At 33.6% G+C, this 20,164-nt stretch overlaps 1 protein-coding gene across 3 annotated transcripts in view; it reads right to left on the minus strand.

Moving 5' to 3' along the window:
• LOC115127870 (CD151 antigen-like) overlaps window positions 1-20,164 on the minus strand; it is a 57,255-nt gene that overhangs the window by 21,141 nt on the left and 15,950 nt on the right. The window contains exons 2-6 of one of the 3 annotated variants that reach the window (XM_065002888.1): window positions 17,966-18,047; window positions 15,751-15,942; window positions 11,901-11,975; window positions 9,826-9,846; window positions 6,607-6,711 (exon numbers count right to left, since the gene is read on the minus strand). In XM_065002888.1, coding sequence (XP_064858960.1) covers window positions 6,607-6,711; window positions 9,826-9,846; window positions 11,901-11,975; window positions 15,751-15,942; window positions 17,966-18,046 — 474 coding nt within the window. In that variant the 5' untranslated portion in view covers window position 18,047. The remainder of the gene's footprint in view (window positions 1-6,606; window positions 6,712-9,825; window positions 9,847-11,900; window positions 11,976-15,750; window positions 15,943-17,965; window positions 18,048-20,164) is intronic. The other 2 variants (XM_065002890.1, XM_065002889.1) reach the window with 2 other exon arrangements.

The following is a 20,164-nucleotide window of genomic DNA, read 5'->3' on the forward strand; positions in this document are numbered from 1 at the left end:
GTGATGTATATAATTTAATGTGATGTATTTAATATAATGTGATGTATTTAATGTGATGTGATGTATATAATTTAATGTGATGTATTTAATATAATGTGATGTATTTAATGTGATGTGATGTATATAATTTAATGTGATGTATTTAATATAATGTGATGTATTTAATGTGATGTGATGTATATAATTTAATGTGATGTATATAATATAATGTGATGTATATAATATAATGTGATGTATATAATTTAATGTGATGTATTTAATATAATGTGATGTATTTAATATAATGTGATGTATATAATATAATGTGATGTATATAATGTGATGTATTTAATGTGATGTATTTAATGTGATGTATATAATGTGATGTATTTAATGTGATGTATTTAATATAATGTGATGTATATAATGTGATGTATATAATATAATGTGATGTATTTAATATAATGTGATGTATATAATGTGATGTATTTAATGTGATGTATTTAATATAATGTGATGTATTTAATGTGATGTATTTAATATAATGTGATGTATTTAATATAATGTGATGTATATAATGTGATGTATTTAATGTGATGTATTTAATATAATGTGATGTATTTAATGTGATGTATTTAATGTGATGTATTTAATATAATGTGATGTATTTAATATAATGTGATGTATTTAATATAATGTGATGTATATAATATAATGTGATGTATTTAATGTGATGTATTTAATGTGATGTATTTAATATAATGTGATGTATTTAATATAATGTGATGTATTTAATATAATGTGATGTATTTAATATAATGTGATGTATTTAATATAATGTGATGTATTTAATATAATGTGATGTATTTAATATAATGTGATGTATTTAATGTGATGTATTTAATATAATGTGATGTATATAATGTGATGTATTTAATATAATGTGATGTATTTAATATAATGTGATGTATTTAATGTGATGTATTTAATATAATGTGATGTATATAATGTGATGTATTTAATATAATGTGATGTATATAATATAATGTGATGTATATAATATAATGTGATGTATTTAATATAATGTGATGTATTTAATGTGATGTATATAATATAATGTGATGTATTTAATGTGATGTATTTAATATAATGTGATGTATATAATATAATGTGATGTATATAATATAATGTGATGTATATAATATAATTTGATGTATATAATATAATGTGATGTATTTAATATAATGTGATGTATTTAATATAATGTGATGTATTTAATATAATGTGATGTATATAATATAATGTGATGTATTTAATATAATGTGATGTATTTAATGTGATGTATATAATATAATGTGATGTATTTAATGTGATGTATTTAATATAATGTGATGTATATAATATAATGTGATGTATATAATATAATGTGATGTATATAATATAATGTGATGTATTTAATGTGATGTATTTAATATAATGTGATGTATTTAATATAATGTGATGTATTTAATATAATGTGATGTATTTAATATAATGTGATGTATATAATATAATGTGATGTATTTAATGTGATGTATATAATATAATGTGATGTATATAATATAATGTGATGTATATAATATAATGTGATGTATTTAATGTGATGTATTTAATATAATGTGATGTATTTAATATAATGTGATGTATTTAATATAATGTGATGTATATAATATAATGTGATGTATATAATATAATGTGATGTATATAATATAATGTGATGTATTTAATGTGATGTATTTAATATAATGTGATGTATTTAATATAATGTGATGTATTTAATATAATGTGATGTATTTAATATAATGTGATGTATATAATATAATGTGATGTATATAATATAATGTGATGTATTTAATATAATGTGATGTATTTAATATAATGTGATGTATTTAATATAATGTGATGTATTTAATATAATGTGATGTATATAATATAATGTGATGTATATAATATAATGTGATGTATATAATATAATGTGATGTATTTAATATAATGTGATTTATTTAATATAATGTGATGTATTTAATATAATGTGATGTATTTAATGTGATGTATTTAATGTGATGTATTTAATGTGATGTATATAATATAATGTGATGTATATAATATAATGTGATGTATATAATGTGATGTATTTAATATAATGTGATGTATATAATATAATGTGATGTATATAATATAATGTGATGTATATAATATAATGTGATGTATATAATGTGATGTATATAATATAATGTGATGTATATAATGTGATGTATTCAATATAATGTGATGTATATAATATAATGTGATGTATATAATATAATGTGATGTATTTAATATAATGTGATGTATTTAATATAATGTGATGTATTTAATATAATGTGATGTATATAATGTGATGTATTTAATATAATGTGATGTATATAATATAATGTGATGTATTTAATGTGATGTATATAATATAATGTGATGTATATAATATAATGTGATGTATATAATATAATGTGATGTATATAATATAATGTGATGTATATAATATAATGTATTTAATGTGATGTATATAATGTGATGTATTTAATGTGATGTATTTAATATAATGTGATGTATATAATATAATGTGATGTATTTAATGTGATGTATATAATATAATGTGATGTATATAATATAATGTGATGTATATAATGTGATGTATATAATATAATGTGATGTATTTAATGTGATGTATTTAATATAATGTGATGTATATAATATAATGTGATGTATTTAATGTGATGTATATAATATAATGTGATGTATATAATGTGATGTATTTAATGTGATGTATTTAATGTAATGTGATGTATATAATATAATGTGATGTATTTAATATAATGTGATGTATATAATATAATGTGATGTATATAATATAATGTGATGTATATAATATAATGTGATGTATATAATATAATGTGATGTGATGTATATAATGTGATGTATATAATATAATGTGATGTATTTAATGTGATGTATTTAATATAATGTGATGTATTTAATATAATGTGATGTATTTAATGTGATGTATTTAATGTAATGTGATGTATTTAATATAATGTGATGTATTTAATATAATGTGATGTATATAATATAATATGATCTATTTAATGTGATGTATTTAATGTGATGTATTTAATATAATGTGATGTATATAATATAATGTGATGTATTTAATGTGATGTATATAATGTGATGTATTTAATATAATGTGATGTATTTAATGTGATGTATTTAATATAATGTGATGTATTTAATATAATGTGATGTATTTAATGTGATGTATTTAATGTGATGTATTTAATATAATGTGATGTATTTAATGTGATGTGATGTATTTAATATAATGTGATGTATATAATATAATGTGATGTATTTAATATAATGTGATGTATTTAATGTGATGTGATGTATTTAATATAATGTGATGTATTTAATATAATGTGATGTATTTAATGTGATGTATATAATGTGATGTATTTAATATAATGTGATGTATTTAATGTGATGTATTTAATATAATGTGATGTATATAATATAATGTGATGTATTTAATGTGATGTATTTAATGTGATGTATTTAATATAATGTGATGTATATAATATAATGTGATGTATTTAATGTGATGTATTTAATGTGATGTATTTAATATAATGTGATGTATATAATATAATGTGATGTATTTAATATAATGTGATGTATTTAATGTGATTTATTTAATATAATGTGATGTATATAATATAATGTGATGTATATAATATAATGTGATGTATTTAATGTGATGTATATAATATAATGTGATGTATTTAATATAATGTGATGTATTTAATATAATGTGATGTATATAATATAATGTGATGTATATAATATAATGTGATGTATTTAATATAATGTTATGTATATAATATAATGTGATGTATTTAATATAATGTGATGTATTTAATATAATGTGATGTATTTAATATAATGTGATGTATATAATATAATGTGATGTATTTAATATAATGTGATGTATATAATGTGATGTATATAATATAATGTGATGTATTTAATATAATGTGATGTATATAATATAATGTGATGTATTTAATATAATGTGATGTATTTAATATAATGTGATGTATATAATATAATGTGATGTATTTAATATAATGTGATGTATTTAATATAATGTGATGTATTTAATATAATGTGATGTATTTAATATAATGTGATGTATATAATATAATGTGATGTATTTAATATAATGTGATGTATTTAATATAATGTGATGTATTTAATATAATGTGATGTATTTAATATAATGTGATGTTTTTAATATAATGTGATGTATTTAATATAATGTGATGTATTTAATATAATGTGATGTATATAATGTGATGTATATAATATAATGTGATGTATTTAATATAATGTGATGTATTTAATATAATGTGATGTATTTAATGTGATGTATATAATATAATGTGATGTATTTAATATAATGTGATGTATTTAATATAATGTGATGTATTTAATATAATGTGATGTATTTAATGTGATGTATATAATATAATGTGATGTATTTAATATAATGTGATGTATTTAATATAATGTGATGTATTTAATGTGATGTATTTAATGTGATGTATTTAATGTGATGTATATAATATAATGTGATGTATTTAATGTAATGTGATGTATATAATATAATGTGATGTATATAATATAATGTGATGTATTTAATATAATGTGATGTATTTAATATAATGTGATGTATATAATATAATGTGATGTATATAATGTGATGTATATAATATAATGTGATGTATTTAATATAATGTGATGTATTTAATATAATGTGATGTATTTAATATAATGTGATGTATATAATATAATGTGATGTATATAATATAATGTGATGTATATAATGTAATGTGATTTATATAATATAATGTGATGTATTTAATATAATGTGATGTATTTAATGTGATGTATTTAATGTGATGTATTTAATGTGATGTGATGTATATAATATAATGTGATGTATATAATATAATGTGATGTATTTAATATAATGTGATGTATTTAATATAATGTGATGTATATAATATAATATAATGTGATGTATATAATGTGATGTATATAATATAATGTGATGTATTTAATATAATGTGATGTATATAATATAATGTGATGTATTTAATATAATGTGATGTATTTAATGTGATGTATATAATATAATGTGATGTATATAATATAATGTGATGTATATAATATAATGTGATGTATATAATATAATGTGATGTATATAATATAATGTGATGTATTTAATATAATGTGATGTATTTAATGTGATGTATTTAATATAATGTGATGTATATAATATAATGTGATGTATTTGATATAATGTGATGTATTTAATGTGATGTATATAATATAATGTGTATATAATATAATGTGATGTATATAATATAATGTGTGTATATAATATAATGTGATGTATTTAATATAATGTGATGTATTTAATGTGATGTATTTAATATAATGTGATGTATATAATATAATGTGATGTATATAATATAATGTGATGTATTTAATGTGATGTATTTAATGTGATGTATATAATATAATGTGATGTATTTAATATAATGTGATGTATATAATATAATGTGATGTATTTAATATAATGTGATGTATTTAATGTGATGTATATAATATAATGTGATGTATATAATATAATGTGATGTATATAATATAATGTGATGTATATAATATAATGTGATGTATATAATGTGATGTATATAATATAATGTGATGTATATAATATAATGTGATGTATATAATATAATGTGATGTATATAATATAATGTGATGTATTTAATATAATGTGATGTATTTAATATAATGTGATGTATTTAATGTGATGTATTTAATATAATGTGATGTATTTAATATAATGTGATGTATTTAATATAATGTGATGTATTTAATATAATGTGATGTATTTAATGTGATGTATATAATATAATGTGATGTATATAATATAATGTGATGTATATAATATAATGTGATGTATTTAATATAATGTGATGTATTTAATGTGATGTATTTAATATAATGTGATGTATTTAATATAATGTGATGTATTTAATATAATGTGATGCATTTAATATAATGTGATGTATATAATATAATGTGATGTATATAATATAATGTGATGTATTTAATATAATGCGATGTATTTAATATTATGTGATGCATTTAATATAATGTGATGTATTTAATATAATGTGATGCATTTAATATAATGTGATGTATATAATATAATGTGATGTATATAATATAATGTGATGTATTTAATATAATGTGATGCATTTAATGTGATGCATTTAATGTGATGCATTTAATGTGATGCATTTAATGTGATGCGCCAGTAACCCCTGCTCCAAGAAAGGGGGAGGAGTTATCTGTCTTATCAACGTCTGATTCGTTACAATATGCACTCCAAACCAAGCAGCCTAAACCATGACCTCTATCTGCATGAAACATGGTGGTTGGAACAGTATTTACAGGAAGCTTCTGTCATTCATTTACCTCCTGCTGCAGCTTGTCCACTGCACTGGTGATGCTCTCCTCTCCAGACTGCTGGTATTTCTGAACCATGGTCTCCTTCAGGTTGTGTTGCAGCTCCTTATCCAGCTGTGTAGAGACATACACAGGAGCCAATGACAATCTAGGAAATCTACAACTTACCAACACTGAGACAGTCGTGCAACTGTAAAGGAGGATGGACAGGGTTCGACAGGGTTGGGGTCAATTAGAATCGAATTCAGTAATATAACATATATAATTTATTTTCAATATTTCTCAATAAATATGGTCTTAGGTCTCTCTTTATCTAGTGTTGTGTTGTCTCTCTTTATGTAGTGTTGTGTTGTCTCTCTTGTCGTGATGTGTGTTTTGTCCTATATTCATATTTTATTTATTTAAAATGTTGAATCCCAGCCCCTGTCTCCTAAGGAGGCCTTTTGCATTTTGGTAGTCCGTCATTGTAAATAAGAATTTGTTCTTTTAACTGACTTGCCTAGTTAAATAAAGATTAAATAAAACTGATATATAAATCGAATGAAAACAATACTTTTTTTTTTATCTTAAAAGTCAAATGTTTCACATTTTAAATTCAAATCACTTCCTGAATTGAATGAATTTAACTAAACTTTTAAGTCCCCTTTTTAGGTGACTTTGACAGGACCAGTTCCAACCGATATTCCTTTGACAGGACCAGTTCCAACCGATATTCCTTTGACAGGACCAGTTCCGACCGATATTTCTTTGACAGGACCAGTTCCAACCGCTATTTCTTTGACAGGACCAGTTCCAACCGATATTTCTTTGACAGGACCAGTTCCAACCGATATTTCTTTGACAGGACCAGATCCAACCGATATTTCTTTGACAGGACCAGTTCCAACCGATATTTCTTTGACAGGACCAGTTCCAACCGATATTCCTTTGACAGGACCAGTTCCAACCGATATTTCTTTGACAGGACCAGTTCCAACCGATATTCCTTTGACAGGACCAGTTCCGACCGATATTTCTTTGACAGGACCAGATCCAACCGCTATTGCAAGCGCAGCTGTGAGGGTCACAGACACAGGAAATCGTACATTTGCATAGGGAGTGACACATCACATTTTCTGGCCTATCCAGACAAAGGAATGATTTCCTGTGCCTGTGAACCTAGTAGCTGCGCTTGCAATAGCGCCAGGGCCGGCTCCAGGCATAAGTGACCGTAAGCTGTCGTTAGGGACTCCGGCCACTAGGAGGCCCCAAACCAAAGTATATATAAACATGGCATACGTCACGGCAAAATGTATAGAATTGTTGGGAATTAGCTTTAAAAAAGCAAAGATTTATCTCCACCCCATGGCAAAATGAGTAGAATTGCATAAAAGTTGTTATAAAATTACAAAAAGTTATCTTTGCCCCAATGGCAATATTTGAAATTGCAGGAAATGAACTTATATACACATATATATATATATATATATATATAGAGAAATATATATATATATGTGTATATAAGTATATTTCTTGCGGCAAGAGGGGGGCCACTAACATGTTTTGCAGTGAGGTGGGGAGCCCCCTAAAAGGCTGGCCCTGATCAGAGCATGTGAAATGGAGAGTCTAGTGGATTCAACAATAGCAAGATCATCTCGCTAGGATGTTCTCAGATGGATTCATAACTCTCAACAGGAAATATAATAAATCATTTGGTAGAATTGAAACAACTTTGAGCTTAAAGCTGTAGCGACTCACATTTGAATGGTGCCTCTGACTCACTCAGAGGACGTTTGGCATCTGTCATCAGTTCTTTGAAAATTGTGCTAATAATGTACAGTACAATAAAATATATTTTACAGTTATAAGAAAGGTGAAATCTTATAGTAAGTAATTTATCATTTTGATTGTTACTATATTTATAAAGCATTTAATTCATTTCAAACCCTATTGCCTTTTGTTGAATAGGAAAAAGAAATGTTTTTAAAAAATTAATATATTTTCAAAATACTTGTACTAATGTACTTGAGCTTGTATCCTCAAAGATGAGTACACCTATTTTTTTTTACAGAAATGTCAATTCCAGACCTTTCTATACCTATGCAGCATTACCAGTTATTGTGTATTAATTTTGAATATTTAGGCGGAAATCTATATTTTGCCTTCACGTTCATTAATTAGAATTGACCCCAACCCTGGTATTTGAACAAAGGCCCAAATGTACAGTTATTCAGTCCCAGTCCAAAGTTTGGACACACCTACTCATTCCAGGGTTTTTCTATATTTTGACTATTTTCAACATTGTAGAATAATAGTGAAGACATCAAAACTATGAAATAAAACATATGGAATCATGTAGTAACCAAAAAAGTGTTCAATCAAAAATATATTGTATATTTGAGATTCTTCAAAGTAGCCACCCTTTGCCTTGATGACACCTTTGCACACTCTTGGTATTCTCTCAACCAGATTCATGAGGTAGTCACCTGGAATGCATTTCAATTAACAGGTGTGCCTTGTTAAAAGTTCATTGTGGAATTTCATTCCTTCTTAATGTGTTCGAACCAATCAGTTGGGTTGTGACATCTAATTAAATGATGTCCATATTATGGCAAGAACATCTCAAATAAGCAAAGAGAAACGACAGTCCATCATTACTTTAAGACATGAAGGTCCGTCAATATGGAAAATGTCAAGAACTTTGAACGTTTTTTCAGGTACAGTCGCAAAAACCATCAAGCTCAATGACGAAACTGGCTCTCATGAGGACCGCCACAGGAAAGGAAGACCCGGAGTTATCTCTGCTGCAGAGGATAAGTTCATTAGAGTTACCAGCCTCAGAAACTGCAGCCCAAATAAATGCTTCACAGAGTTCAAGTAACAGACACATCTCAACATCAACTGTTCAGAGGAGACTGCGTGAATCAAGCATTCATGGTCGAATTGCTGCAAAGAAACCACTACTACTAGAAACCACACCACTTTTTTGGTTACTACATGATTCCATATGTGTTATTATTTCATAGTGTTGATGTCTTCACTATTATTCTACGATGTAGAACATAGTAAAAAAAGAAAGAAAGAAAAACTCTTGAATGATATCTTTTGACTGGTACTGTATGTTTACTTTTCATACAGTAGTAAGGAGATGTGATTGGATCAGAAATAACAGTAGAAGAATATTCTGAACAGTGAGATCAGAGACACAGAGTTTGATAGAAAGGAGGAATCCAACAGGAGGATAATTACCTGCTGGCAGAAAGGGAAACACTGGACGGGGAAGAAAACCACAAGAGAAGAAAGAAAAATAGGAATTTGAAAAAGACAGAAAACAGGGATGAATGTATGCAGAGGAGCAAACAGGAATATAAAACGGAAAACAGGGATGAATGTATGCAGAGGAGCAGACAGGAATATAAAACGATTGTGGACATGCAGGAAGATGTGTGTTATTCAGGAATAAATAAAGGTTGAATAAATAAATCAAATATTCAGGAGATATTATTTGATTGTAATAGTTATTATAATAAAGTTTTAGGAAATACAAGAAGGTTTAATATAGTAGAAGAATGTTTTAGGTCATACCAGAACGTTTTAGATCATACCAGAACGTTTTAGGTCATACCAGAACGTTTTAGGTCATAAAAGAACGTTTTAGGTCATACCAGAACGTTACCAGAACGTTTTAGATCATACCAGAACGTTTTAGATCATACCAGAACGTTTTAGATCATACCAGAACGTTTTAGGTCATACCAGAACGTTTTAGATCATACCAGAACGTTTTAGGTCATACCAGAACGTTTTAGGTCATAAAAGAACGTTTTAGGTCATACCAGAACGTTACCAGAACGTTTTAGATCATACCAGAACGTTTTAGATCATACCAGAACGTTTTAGATCATACCAGAACGTTTTAGATCATACCAGAACGTTTTAGGTCATACCAGAACGTTTTAGATCATACCAGAACGTTTTAGGTCATACCAGAACGTTTTAGATCATACCAGAACGTTTTAGATCATACCAGAACGTTACCAGAACGTTTTAGGTCATACCAGAACGTTTTAGATCATACCAGAACGTTTTAGATCATACCAGAAGGTTTTAGATCATACCAGAAGGTTTTAGGTCATACCAGAACATTTTAGATCATACCAGAACGTTTTAGGTCATACCAGAACGTTTTAGGTCATACCAGAACGTTTTAGGTCATACCAGAACGTGGTTTGTGTCAGTGACTGAATTAGCTAAGAATACAGTAGGTTTACTAGTCTGATAACTAAATAATACACAAGGATGGATGTAACTATATCCTACATGACATAACTATGACTAATCGTGTATCTATAAACGGCGCTGTGCATGTCAGGAATCAACTGTAACAAGTCACAGAGTAGCCCACATGTTGAATGGGAATTAGTTTTAAATGTTACGGTATAAACCTTGACAAAACTGTTTCCCCGAGAACGAAACAAAACATCTAGTAGAGTAGTGAGTCTGGTAATTCCAACCTGCGTTCAAATACTCTGGGAAATCATTTCCAACACAGAACCTGTGCTTGATGAAACTGAAAGAAAAGTCCTCCCCCGGGGCCAACCTGGCTCTCCACGCAGGCTAAAGCAAACGCTAAAAATATATGAAGGATTTGAAATAACATTTGAACCCAGGTCAGGTCAGGTGATGCCAACCAGAATTCCTGGCATGTCTGAGGAGAACACGGTATTCTAGGACCTCCTAACACTGGATATAGGCCCATCCAGCATCCCTAAATAGCACCCTATCAACTGTATAGTGCACTACTTTTTGGCCACACGCCCATAGGGCTCTGTTTAACAGTAGTGCACTACGTAAGGAATAGGGTGCCGTTTGGTACACAGCCGGGTTGCAGCAGCTATGTGTAACTAGTACATTTTTTTTTTTGTAATGTGTAGACCTGGGTTCAAATACTATTTGACATCTTTTGGATACTTTCAGAATGTGCTTTAGCTTGCCCGGAGTGCCAGGTGTCTAGGGGGACTTTTCTATCGATTCCATTAGGACAGGCAAGTTCAAATCAAGCACAGATAATGTATTTGGAATGATTGTAAATAGTATTTGAACCCAGGTCTCGTTAATATAGCATAAGACAGCGTTTCTCAAACTCGGGTCCAGCCCCAACGGGTGGACATTGTTGTTTTTGGCTAGCTCTACACAGCTGATTCAAAGAATCAAGCTTGATGATGAGTTCATCATTTGAATCAACTTTGTAGTGGTAGTGCAAAAAAAATGTGCACCCCTTGGGTCCCCAGGACCAAGTTTGGGAAACGCTGGTATGTACATACCTCCTGATACTGGATATAGGCCAGGACTCCAGCTACAATCTCCAGCAAGAAGATACAGAGTAGCAGGAAGAAATACTGTGGGAGAGAGAGAGAGAGAGAGAGAGAGAGAGAGGGGGAGAGTAACAGAATAAAATACTATGGTGGGTTAGAACAGAGAGAGAGAGAGAACAGAGAGAGGGAGAGAGAGAACAGAGAGAGAGAGAACAGAGAGAGGGAGAGAGAGAACAGAGAGAGAGAGAACAGAGAGAGAGAAACGAGAGAGAGAGAACAGAGAGAGAGAGAGAACAGAGAGAGAGAGAGAACAGAGAGAGAGAGAACAGAGAGAAGGAGAGAGAACAGAGAGAGAAACGAGAGAGAGAGCGAACAGAGAGAGAGAACAGAGAGAGAAAAGAGAGCGAGAACAGAGAGAGAGAGAGAACAGAGAGAGAGTGAACAGAGAGAGAGAGAGAGAGAGAGAGAACAGAGAGAGAGAGAGAGAACAGAGAGAGAGAGAGCAGAGAGAGAGAGAGAACAGAGAGAGAGAGAGAGAACAGAGAGAGAGAGAGAACAGAGAGAGAGAACAGAGGAGAGAGAACAGAGAGAGGGAGAGAGAGAACAGAGAGAGAGAACAGAGAGAGAAAGAACAGAGAGAGAAAGAACAGAGAGAGAGAGAGAGAACAGAGAGAGAGAAACGAGAGAGAGAACAGAGAGAGAGAAAAGAGAGAGAGAGAAACAGAGAGAGAGAGAGAACAGAGAGAGAGAAACGAGAGAGAGAGAGAACAGAGAGAGAGAAACGAGAGAGAGAGAGAGAACAGAGAGAGAGAAATGAGAGAGAGAGAACAGAGAGAGAGAAACGAGAGAGAGAGAACAGAGAGAGAGAAACGAGAGAGAGAGAGAGAACAGAGAGAGAAACGAGAGAGAGAGAACAGAGAGAGAGAAACGAGAGAGAGAGAGAGAACAGAGAGAGAGAACAGAGAGAGAGAAAAGAGAGCGAGAACAGAGAGAGAGAGAACAGAGAGAGGAGAGAGAGAGAGAGAGAGAGAGAGAGAGAGAGAGAGAGAGAAATACAACCCATATTTATGCTTATTTATTTTATCTTGTGTCCTTTAACCATTTGTACATTGTTAAAACACTGTATATATATATATATATAATATGACATTTGTAATGTCTTTACTGTTTTGAAACTTCTGTATGTGTAATGTTTACTGTTAATTTTTGTTGTTTTTCACTTTATATATTCACTTTGTATGTTGTCTACCTCACTTGCTTTGGCGGCAATGTTAACACATGTTTCCCATGCCAATAAAGCCCTTGAATTGAATTGAATTGAATTGAGAGAGAGAGAGAGAGACAGAGAGCGAGAGAGAGAGAGAGAGAGAGAGAGAGAGAGAGAGGAGAGAGAGAGAGAACAGAGAGAGAGTACAGAGATAGAGAACAGAGAGAGTACAGAGAGAGAGAGAGAGAGAGAGAGTGTGGCAGGAAGAAATACTGTGAAGAATGGGGAGGACAAAAAGACATTCCCTCCTAATATAAAACAGACTGTAGTGAGCTGAGGTTGAAAACAACTTCATGTGCCAATATCTGAGTGGAGTAAGGTCATACAGTAAGTGAGCGTGTGCCTTTTTATTGCGATTACAGTTCCTCCTAATGTTTCCATAAAGTTTCAAGATTGTAATATTATCTCTCTATCTTTCTCCCTCCCTCTCCTCCAACCCTCTCTCTCTCCTCTGACCCTCTCCCCACCTATCTCTCTCCCTCTCTCTCTCCTCTGACCCTCTCCCCACCTATCTCTCTCCCTCTCCTCTCCTCTAACCCTCTCTCCACCTCTCTTTCTCCCTCTCCTCTAACCCTCTCCCCCCTCTCTCTAACCCTCTCTCTCTCTCTCTCTCTCTCTTCTAACCCTCTCCCCTCTCTCTCCCCCTCTCTCTCTCTCTCTCTCCTCTAACCCTCTCCCCACCTATCTCTCTCCTCTCCTCTCCTCTAACCCTCTCTCCACCTCTCTTTCTCCCTCTCCTCTAACCCTCTCCCCCTCTCTCTCTACCTCTATCTCTCTCTCTCTCTCTCTCTCTCTCTTCTAACCCTCTCCCCTCTCTCTCTCCCCCTCTCTCCCCTCTCTCTCTCTCCTCCTCTAACCCTCTCCCCACCTATCTCTCTCCCTCTCCCTCTCCCCCCTCTCCCCACCCCTCTCTCTCTCCCCTCTCTCTCTCCCCCCACCCTCTCTCTCTCTCTCTCCTCTAACCCTCCCCCACCCCTCTCTCCCTTTTGCCCCTCCTCTCCCCTCTCAATTTCAATTCAATTACATTTAAGGGACTTGGACAACATGTTTACATTGCAAAGCAAAGCCCTCTCTCCTCTATAGCCCCTTCTCTCCCCACCTCTTCTCGCTCTGTCTCTCCAACCACCATACCGGTGATGCCCCTCATTCCTTTCTCCTCTATAGCCCCTCCTCTCCTCACTCTCCACCTCTTCTCCCCACTCTCGCTCTGTCTCTCCAACCACCATACCGGTGATGCCCCTCATTCCTCTCTCCTCTATAGCCCCTCCTCTCCCCACCTCTTCTCGCTCTGTCTCTCCAACCACCATACCGGTGATGCCCCTCATTCCTCTCTCCTCTATAGCCCCTCCTCTCCCCACCTCTTCTCGCTCTGTCTCTCCAACCACCATACCGGTGATGCCCCTCATTCCTCTCTCCTCTATAGCCCCTCCTCTCCCCACCTCTTCTCGCTCTGTCTCTCCAACCACCATACCGGTGATGCCCCTCATTCCTCTCTCGTGACTCATGCTCCGTATCTAAACTCTATAGCCCCTCCTCTCTCCAAACTCTTCTCGCTCTGTCTCTCCAACCACCATACCGGTGATGCCATTCCTCTCTCGTGGCTCCGTATCTAAACTCTTAAAGATACACACACGGCATTATTCTGCGTGATATTTATGACACGTGCATTTCAGACAGTGTATTTTCGTCTGGTTCTGTTTATATCATAGAGGTAGATAGAGGAGTCTAGGTGCATATAAACCTGTTTCGGCAAGGACATTGCCATTGAGAGATTCCACCATTTTAAAGTAGTCAACTGGTTGGGGATTACTATGTTTTTCAGAGAAATCAGCCACTTATCTGAGCATTGTCTTCTTTCAATTGGGTTCCCTATGGTTAGTAAATGGCTTTAAGCTATATGATCGCCAGCTAGTGGCCACAAAATGTCATTACTTGGATTAGCTAACGTGCATTGGAACACAGGAGTGATGGTTTCTGATAATGGGCCTCTTTACGTAGATATACCATTAAAAAATCAGCCGTTACCATAGTAATTTACAACATTAACAATGCCTACATTGTATTTCTGATAAATTTGATGTTATTTTAAATGGACAAAAAAAAAGTGCTTTTCTTTCAAAAAACAAGGATATTTTCCAAACTTTTGAACGGTAGTGTACATCTATTACCCTTTTCTTCTGCCTCTGAAAAATGCATTTTTTTTGTGTGTTTAATTGACAGGAGTTTATATGCGAACGGATTTGAATGTTTTTATGAAATCATTTTGATCTGAAAGTAAATGGTGTTTTCGAGGGAGTAGAAGAAGCTGTGTGAATGTCATTTCCGGTATATGTTTATAAGGTAAAACCAGTGTGTGTACCATTACGTTTGATTGATATCGTGTGTTAGAGTGTTTCTGGTTTCGAGACACTGTGTCACAACTGCAGTTTTGATATAGGGCTTTGTAAATGGATTGATTGGTTGATTGATTGGTTGATTGGTTGATTGATTGGTTGATTGGTTGATTGATTGATTGGTTGATTGGTTGATCGGAGGATTGATTGATTGGTTGATTGGTTGATTGATTTATGGGTTGATTGATCGGAGGATCACCACTATTAGCAGACTTCTCATCTCCTTGAGGGTGGCACAGCAGCCTACGATCCCAGTGAAGACAACGATAGCCCCGGCAGCTATGAGGATGTAGGCAGAGGCAGAGTAGAAGGTGGAGTTGAGGAGGCTGATGTAGTCACTCTTCTCTACGAGGGTCCACACCCCCACCGCCATCACCACTCCACCTGCCAGCTGAAAGAGGACACACACACACGAACATGCACACACACGGACACACACACACACACACACACACACACACACACAGCAGTGGAATTCAAAACCACTCAATTCAATTCCCTTTCAAATCAATTCCATTAAATTAAAATATTTCAATTCAGAACACAGACAATGTTCAATAGCAGATAACTAGTAGATTCCACCAATCAGATGATAACTAGTAGATTCCACCAATCAGATGATACCTAGTAGATTCCTAGCACCAATCAGATGACAACTAGTAGATTCCACCAATCAGATGATAACTAGTAGATTCCTAGCACCAATCAAATGATAACTAGTAGATTCCTAGCACCAATCAGATGATAACTAGTAGATTCCACCAATCAGATGATAACTAGTAGATTCCTAGCACCAATCAAATGATAACTAGTAGATTCCACCAATCAAATGATAACTAGTAGATTCCTATCACCAATCAAATGATAACTAGTGGATTCCACCAATCAAATGATAACTAGTAGATTCCTAGCACAAATCAAATGATAACTAGTAGATTCCACCAATCAAATGATAACTAGTAGATTCCTAGCACCAATCAAATGATAACTAGTTGATTCCTAACACCAATCAAATGATAACTAGTAGAGTCCTAGCACCAATCAAATGATAACTAGTAGATTCCTAGCACCAATAGCATGATAACTAGTAGATTCCTAGCACCAATCAAATGATAACTAGTTGATTCCTATCACCAATCAAATGATAACTAGTAGATTCCTAGCACCAATCAAATGATAACTAGTAGATTCCTAGCACCAATCAAATGATAACTAGTAGATTCCTAGCACCAATCAAATGATAACTAGTAGATTCCTAGCACCAATCAAATGATAACTAGTAGATTCCTAGCACCAATCAAATGATAACTAGTAGATTCCTAGCACCAATCAGATGATAACTAGTGGATTCCTAGCACCAATCAGATGATAACTAGTAGATTCCTAGCACCAATCAAATGATAACTAGTAGATTCCTAGCACCAATCAAATGATAACTAGTAGATGCCTAGCACCAATCAAATGATAACTAGTAGATTCCTAGCACCAATCAAATGATAACTAGTAGATGCCTAGCACCAATCAAATGATAACTAGTAGATTCCTAGCACCAATCAAATGATAACTAGTGGATTCCTAGCACCAATCAAATGATAACTAGTGGATTCCTAGCACCAATCAGATGATAACTAGTGGATTCCTAGCACCAATCAAATGATAACTAGTGGATTCCTAGCACCAATCAAACTATAACTAGTAGATTCCTAGCACCAATCAAATGATAACTAGTAGATTCCTAGCACCAATCAAATGATAACTAGTAGATTCCTAGCACGAATCAAATGATAACTAGTAGATTCCTAGCACCAATCAAATGATAACTAGTAGATTCCTAGCACCAATCAAATGATAACTAGTAGATTCCTAGCACCAATCAAATACAGGCAGTAGGAGACTATCAGAACACAGACAGGTTAGAGACTTAACCGTTGATATTGTTTCAGGTTCATTTAGTGTACCGACATGCAAAGAAGAGAAGGTTAAAGGTCAATAGTAGACAGACAGACAGGCAGACTCACCCAGAAGAGAAGGTTAAAGGTCAATAGTAGACAGACAGACAGGCAGACTCACCCAGAAGAGAAGGTTAAAGGTCAATAGTAGACAGGCAGACAGGCAGACTCACCCAGAAGAGAAGGTTAAAGGTCAATAGTAGACAGGCAGACTCACCCAGAAGAGAAGGTTAAAGGTCAATAGCAGATAGACAAACAGGCACTCACCCAGAAGCAAAGGTTAAAGGTCAATAGTAAACAGACAGGCAGACTTACCCAGAAGAGAAGGTTAAAGGTCAATAGTAGACAGACAGACAGGCAGACTCACCCAGAAGAGAAGGTTAAAGGTCAATAGCAGATAGACAAACAGGCACTCACCCAGAAGCAAAGGTTAAAGGTCAATAGTAAACAGACAGGCAGTCTCACCCAGAAGAGTAGGTTAAAGGTCAATAGCAGATATTTCAGACAAATCATCCCACAAGTGTTTTTCTCATCATACGTCTCCATCCTGAAAACAAGAGAACACACATGTGTTATTTTTAAGATTGTTGGTCTATTTAATATATTTTTGGTAAGTTTGGTCTTTTTAGTAAATAGAATTTACAAAAGCATTAAACGCGACATGCAACAAATTCAAAGATTATTCCGTAGTTTCGGTTCAGTTCATATAATGAAATCAGTCAATTGAAATAAATTCTTTAGGCCCAAATCGATGGATTTTAAAGTGACTGGGAATACAGATATGCATCTGTTGGTCACAGATACCTTTTTTTTAATGGTAGGGTCGTGGAACCAGTGAGTATCTGTGTGACCATTTGCCTCATGCAGCTTGGCACAGAGTTAATCAGGATGTTGATTGTGGTCTGTGGAATGTTGTCCCACTCCTCTTCAATGGCTGTGTGAAGTTACTGGATATTGGCGGGAACTGAAACACGCTGTCGTACGAGTCGATCCAGAGCATCCCAAACCTGCTCAATGGGTGACATGTCTGGTGAGTATGCAGGCCATGGAAGAACTGGGACATTTTCAGCTTCCAGGAATTGTGTCCAGATCCTTGTGACATGGGGCTGTGCATTATCATGCTGAAACATGAGGTGATGGTAGCGGATGAAGGACACGACAATGGGCCTCAGGGTCTCTTCACGGCATCTCTGTGCATTCAAATTGCCATCAATAAAATGCAATTGTGTTCATTGTCCGTAGCTTATGCCTGCCCATACCATAACCCCACCGCCACCATGGGGCAAACCATTCACAACGTTGACATTGCCCACCCGACGCCATACACGTAGGTGGGTCTGCGGTTGTGACGCCAGTTGGACAAATTCTCAAAAACAATGTTGGAGGCGGCTTATGGTAGAGAAATTAACATTAAATTCTCTGACAACAGCTCTGATGGACATTCCTGCAGTCAGCATGCCAATTGCACTCTCCCTCAACTTGAGATATCTTTGGCATTGTGTCGTGTGACAAAAATGCTCACTTTTATTGCCATCACTCATGGGGGACACCGCGTCGCCGCAAAATCTACAGGGAGAGCTAAGCAGTTCAAGCCCGCTTGGGTGCTGCCATAGAGTTACATTAGAAGTACCCATCCAAGAAGGCTCAGGGTCATTGGCCACAGATAAAATGATGTCACATCATGTTATATCTACCGTAGCTTTGATTGGACTGATCATGTCAACATCATATTTTCAAAATCTTAGCTACCATTCACCATGAAGCACGTCGTCAATCTACTGGCAAATCCTTTTCAAGCCTTGTCATATGAAGAGAGATTATAGATAAAACGTATCGGTGCTCATCGGCCATTGGACATAACCATTACTCATTTATCCAGAGAATGACAGACTTTGATGATGAAATTTGCCCACAGGAAAGGACCGCCATGCTACCTTCCTGTTCAAGTGAGCACAGCACAAGGTGAGTGCAAAAATGTCTTGTATGCTGCTGCATGAATGATGTAATATGCCAGGGAGATGTGTAAACTGTAGCTAAGAAAGTAATACTAAGTGTATGTTGTGTAGTAAGCTGTTAGTAGCCCATGTTCCTCAACCTAACAATTTGGTCCTTTCCCCCCTCATAACTTACTCTACTGTTCTGACTTGGTGGTGCACATCTAGCCTATAGCCTGGTTTAGAGAAACGTCAGGAACAACTAGATCCAGGTACTGCTGCAGACAGGAACAACTAGATCCAGGTACTGCTGCAGACAGGAACAACTAGATCCAGGTACTGCTCTTGACAGGAACAACTAGATCCAGGTACTGACAGGAACAACTAGATCCAGGTACTGATGCAGACAGGAACAACTAGATCCAGGTACTGATGCAGACAGGAACAACTAGATCCAGGTACTGCTGCAGACAGGAACAACTAGATCCAGGTACTGCTGCAGACAGGAACAACTAGATCCAGGTACTGATGCAGACAGGAACAACTAGATCCAGGTACTGATGCAGACAGGAACAACTAGATCCAGGTACTGCTGCAGACAGGAACAACTAGATCCAGGTACTGATGCAGACAGGAACAACTAGATCCAGGTACTGCTGCAGACAGGAACAACTAGATCCAGGTACTGATGCTGACAGGAACAACTAGAACCAGGTGCTGACAGGAACAA

This window comes from Oncorhynchus nerka, linkage group LG17 (genome assembly GCF_034236695.1).
Source record: "Oncorhynchus nerka isolate Pitt River linkage group LG17, Oner_Uvic_2.0, whole genome shotgun sequence".
Classification (NCBI taxonomy): Eukaryota; Metazoa; Chordata; class Actinopteri; order Salmoniformes; family Salmonidae; genus Oncorhynchus; species Oncorhynchus nerka.